The sequence below is a fragment of the Pinus tabuliformis genome, chromosome 8 (genome assembly GCF_031772625.1).
Source record: "Pinus tabuliformis cultivar Carrire ecotype Pingquan chromosome 8, CPIR1, whole genome shotgun sequence".
Lineage (NCBI taxonomy): Eukaryota > Viridiplantae > Streptophyta > Pinopsida > Pinales > Pinaceae > Pinus > Pinus tabuliformis.
Genome location: NC_142294.1, coordinates 1,968,636,840 through 1,968,642,479, shown reverse-complemented (window position 1 = coordinate 1,968,642,479; position 5,640 = coordinate 1,968,636,840). Strand labels below are relative to the sequence as shown.

The following is a 5,640-nucleotide window of genomic DNA, read 5'->3' as shown; positions in this document are numbered from 1 at the left end:
TCATCCAGCTTACTATCCTACATAAACATCATAATTTGCAGATTCTTCATGTCCTTTTTGAGGTTGGGCATACCTTGGGCTATTTCCGCCATCTCCCCTGCCACCTGTTCCAGAGCTCTGGCCAACAAGTGCTTCATGACCCAGTATATGTGCAAGGTTTGTTTGAATAGTGTCATCTTGCCCCTGGTATGCCCTGGGTCAGGGACTATATCCCCCCATTCTTCCATTTTTGGCTCAGAGTCTTCTTGCATGATGTTGTCCTCCATCTCTTGGATCCACTGACGAATATTGGCATCCGTTCCTTCTCTATATGCTCGAGTTGCCTCATTGACCACCACCTTAATGGATTTCCTACCTCTTCTCAGCCCTGCAGTCTCCAAAGTGGTAGGATATTTTTTAACTGACTGGCTCTAGTGCCCTCTACCCCCATGGCCCCTACCTTTGCCAAGGCGAGCCATCTCTTTGTTTACAGACTCCTACTTACAATTATCAACAGAAAATGTTAGCTTTTAAGGATCTTCGTACTTCCAGTCTTCTGGCATATCCTTTTTTCTAAGCACTCCCACCCTACTCTAGCCCTCCCCGTCTCTCTGGAGAGTCGTGGCTCTCTCCCATCCTAGACTAAGGGTGGCAGTCGAGTCGTCTACCATCCTATCCTTCTTAAGATTTTCGTCCTTAGTTTCCCAGGGCTGACCCTTTGTCCTGAGATTACACTCCCCGGGCATGCCTATGCTCTGGCTACTATTAATCAGCTGATCTGGGCCATCTCTCTGCCTCTCATCTCTATCCTCAGGCCTACCCTGACTCATCCCCTTCCCAACGTACCCAAGCTTACCCCCCTCCTTCAACATACTATTATTTTCAGAGCGAATTTCAGGAGGTAAGTGAGAGGAAACATACCTGAAATTGTGCTTGGCCATAGATGTTCCCGTCGCTTGCACTACCCTGCTCCCGTCTTCCCTTCGCTGCATTCTATGCTCTCTCCCTAATCTTGCCACCTTCATGTATCCCTTCCCACCTACCCTACATCCCATCCTGCTACCACCGTCATTATTGCTAACCTCTCTCCTCATAATCATGCCACTCTACTCCCTTGATATTCTCGTAGTCATCCAGGTCGCCACCACGTCCAGTTGTTCCAGCGTGAGGACAGTAGACGGCCATCCTGGTCGTCCTCTCTCCTAATCTGTCTTCATGCTCGTACTCTCCTACTCCGTCACCTCGATCGGGGGCCACTTGTGTCTGCTATATTGAGTTCATGTCTTCATGGTTGTCTTGGACAAGGATTGCCTTGAGTGGCTCCAATCTAGGCTCCTCAAGTTGTGGTGGCCAAATACTATCCAGATTGCCACCTTGCTCATTGCTTCCCTAGTTAGCTAGGAAATTAGCTGCTCTGTTGCCTTCCCTTCTTACATGATTTATGATCATATATTCGAACCGCTTTATAAGGTCTCCCAGGTCTTGGACCAGGCTAGCCATCCTCCAGCTTTTCGCAATCTTGTCCCAGGTCTTACCGTTATTAAGTTTCCTCATCATATCTATAACAAGTTGGGAGTCTCCTTCTACCTCCAGGTGGTTATATCCTAGTCTTATCATTGTTCGTAAACCTTGACAAACTGCCGTAAGCTCTGCTTCGTTGTTGCTCATGACACCACCATGGGCTGAGTATACCCATCTTGTTCTGCCTTGGTCATCCCGGAAGATGCCTCCAAGCCCCGCCGGCCCCGGGTTGCCTTTGGAGGCCCCATCGAAATTTAGTTTTATGAAACCTGCAGTAGGGCGTGAAAAATGGAGAGGGCTTGTTTTGTTTGAGCCAGAAGGTTTCCACATCTGGGGTGCTACCATTCTTTGATCTAGGTTTAGCTTGGCCAGGATCCGTTCTTCATTGGGTGTTGTCTTCCAGTCCTCTTGGCTCCATGCTTCCGCTAGAATGGTTTCTCTGATATGACCCAGGGTTCTTCTCCAAACCTGCGCTTGAGTCATCTCTTTGTTTTGAAAGATTCTACGGTTTCTTTCTTTCCATATCATCCACATGTTCAAACCAACAGCTAGACTCCAGGCTCTTCTCACCACTGGGCTGGTGAATTGACTGCGCCCCCATTGATTGATTGTTTCTTTGATGTTTTGGGGGTCTCTGTTTATCCTTCCAAAGATCCCCCAGATGTCTTCCCATTGTTGCTGGGAAAAATGACAAGAATTCATAAGGTGTTCAGTCATTTCCTGGTCCTGTTTACAAAGACTACAGCTGGGTGGACCTTGAATTCCACACTTTTGTAGTTGATCCCAGGTCAGAATTCGGCCCTTGCACATTAGCCAGAGGAAGTGAGTCACTTTTGGCCACCAATTTCCTTGCCAAATTTGTTTCCATAAGGGTTTCAGGTCATCTTGTTCCTACTCCATGGTGAGATTATAGACTTCTTTGATCGTGAATGTTCCTTTCATTGCATGACCCCATCTCAGTATATTTGGACTTGTTCTAATAGCTATTTTCCTTATCTTCATTTCTTTTATATATAGCTCTCTTTGTTCCTCATCTATACTTCTATCCCATTCTTCCAGGTTTTTCCAAGTTCTCCAGTACTCCTCTATGTGTTCTTCTTTCCAGAACTCACTAACATAATTTAAACCCTCCTCTTTAGCCATCTAGAAGGTGTTTCCTAGCCCTGTATACCAGTCAGTTTCTCCCTCTGCTGCCAAGATTCTTCCCAGAATTTAGTTGATCTTCCATCCCTAATTTCCCAGAAGGCATGCTTGGATATTATGTCTCTATTCTGACTAGCCAGGTTCCAAATTGTAGAGCCTCTTGGAATTTCTCCGTGTCTTAATATTTCTTTTGTTTTTACTAGCATGTTGTATTTCTTCATCCAAATTCTTTTCCATAGGTCTCCTCCCGCCATCCATCTCCACCAGAGCTTTGCCCCCATTATTTGGTTCATAGTGTAGGGATCTCTTAATCCTAATCCCCCTTCATCTTTACTCTTGATCAGGCCTTGCCAAGATATCAATGCCCATTTATTCTGTTGCTTTGGAGCTCCCCAAAGGAATTTTTTTAAAATCTGCACCATTTTGGCACATGCTCCTTTAAGGGTTACCATTGCCGAGAGTTGGTAAATCGGAATTGCTTGTAAGACCGCCTTGACCAAGACTACTCTTCCTGCTAGATTAAGGGTTCTGAAGGACCAGTTCTCCAGTATGCCACTCATTTTCTCAATGGTTTGTTGTCAATTCGCCATCTTTAAATGATTCAGAGCTAGCGGGATGCCAAGATATTTGGTGGGGAATTCGCCCGATCGGAATCCCAAAATTCTTGTGAGATAAGTTTTGACATTTCTAGTTGTGTTGAAGAAGTATGTGCAAGATTTTTCCTTGTTGATTTGAGTACTCAATGCTTCCATGAATAGGTCCAAGATGCCTTTTATTCTTTTCACTTCCCTGAGTGAAACTGCGCAGAACAGCATAATGTCTTCAACAAATTGCTAATGTGTGATCGGTAGATCATTTTCCCAAATCCGGAGCCCTTTGATTTTCCTTTCCTGCAATTACTTTTTAATATATCTCCCCAGCCCTTCCGCCACAATGATGAAAAGGAAGGGAGATAAGGGGTCCCCCTACCTTAATCCTCTAGAGGCATTGAAGGTGGTGGTTGGCGTATCGTTTAAGAGAATGGAAAAATTTGGGGTGGAGATCATATCCGAGACCCAGACAATCCATCTATTGCAAAAACCAAAGGAAACTAGTACCAATTTAAGGTATGCGCAATTAAGACGGTCATAAGCCTTAGAAAGGTCCAATTTGATCATCATTCCTGCTTCTTTTTTGGATTTCAGAGAGTGCACCACTTCTTGTGACGCTATCAGACCATCCAAAATTTGACGACCTTCCACAAATCTTGTTGTTCCGGGGAAATAATGCTGGAAAGGATGGGCTTAAGTCTTTTGGCCAAAAGAGTTGCAATAATTTTATAGATTACATTACAAAGGGTGATAGGTCTAAAACCTTGGGGATCTTCAGACTTAGCAGTTTTAGGAATAAGAGACAAAAGAGTAGAGTTTAAGCCTAGACATACCTTCTGGTTTCTTCAAGATTCTTCAACCACGTCCAAAATGTCTTGCCCTAAGAATTTCCACCCCACTTGGTAGAATTCCGCTGTGAAACCATCTGGTCCAGGAGCTTTATTCTTCTTCATCCCTTTCACGATCTCTTCAACTTCCTCCATGGTAGCTGCCCTCATAAGAGCTAGGTTTTGATCTCTGGTAATCATACTTGGTATCTCATTGCAGATTCTCCCAATAGCTTCTCGTCGGTCCTCTTGGGGTTCCGTAAGGAGGTCTTTAAAGTGGCTGACCAGTGTCTGTTCCATTTCCTCATGCTGAGTTAGGCGTATTCCTTCTATGTTCTTTATAGAGAAGATTCTATTTCTCTGTCTCTGCTGAATCATGGCCTGATGAAAGAACTTTGTATTCCTCTCTCCCTCTTTTAACCAATTCACTCTTGATTTTTGTTTCCAAAGAATCTCTTCCTGTTTCCTTCTTTCTTCAATTTGGCTTATCAGAACCCCTTCCTCTCTAGCTAGTTCCTCGCTTCTACCTGCTATTATGATTTCTTGTTGAAGCCTCTTCATTTTCTAGTCTAGTTGCTGCTGGTCCTTAAAAATATTCCCGAATTCCTCTTTGCTCCATTTCTTAATTTTCTCTTTTAGTTGCTTCAATTTCAGTTGGAAGGTCTGCATTCCGCTTCTTCCCCTCTGTTGGCTTTGTCTTCACCATTCCTCCACTTTCATCATGAACTTCTGGTCTCTAAGCCAAAAGGCCTCAAACCTGAAAGGGTGCTTTTTGGGGCTAGCTTTGAGGTCAATTTCGAGTTTGATCGGCCAGTGGTCAGAACCCATTCCCAGAAGGATCATGGCTTCAATGAAAATATCCCGGTTTATTATCTGTTCTGATATAAGGAATCTATCTAACCACGAGGCAATTTGGTGGGTGCCTCCTCTTCTGTTGTTCCATGTGTGAATCCCATTTATCGTTGGTATATCCACCAATCTTTGTTCATTGATCATATCCCCGAAAGCTTCCATATCCGAGTCTAACCTTCTGAGGCCTCCTCTTTTTTCACTTAGTGATGTGATCATGTTGAAGTCTCCTCCTACAATCCATGGATTTTCTGGGAAGAGACTTCGAATTTTTTCCAAGTTCTGAAGGAAAATCCTGTGTTCTCCAGGTATAGGTGGTCCATACACTCCTGTGAGGAGGACCCATTCCTGTGATCCAATGTTCCTAAATTTCCTAGAAAGAATTCGAGGTACACTTACCCAGTCTTCAAATTGAACCTCCTCTGGGTTCCAGAGTATTGCCAAGCCCCCAGCACTTCCGATGGCATCCTGACCTATTATCTTGTAATGCGGTTTAAATTTGCCCATAATGTCTTTCAGTTTCTATTCACTGATCTTTGTTTCCTAGATAATCATTATATTAGGCTTATCTCTCTTAAGTCTCTCCTTCAGGTATCTCTGTTTCCCCTTACTATTCAGTCCTCTAATATTCCAAGTTGTAATTATCATTTTAACAATTTGAGGGGTTGTTGGAATACCTCTGACAGAGGTACGACTCTTCCCGAATTCACCAACATTTCGCCTACCATTTG

At 44.0% G+C, this 5,640-nt stretch overlaps 1 protein-coding gene across 1 annotated transcript; it reads right to left on the bottom strand.

Annotated features, from left to right (window-relative positions):
• Nucleotides 1-4,759: 4,759 nt before the first annotated feature.
• On the bottom strand, nucleotides 4,760-5,416 carry LOC149244340 (uncharacterized). The gene has a single exon (XM_089371506.1). The coding sequence runs from the start codon at nucleotides 5,414-5,416 to the stop codon at nucleotides 4,760-4,762; it is 657 nt and encodes a 218-aa protein (XP_089227632.1).
• Between the last annotated feature and the right edge of the window lie 224 nt (nucleotides 5,417-5,640).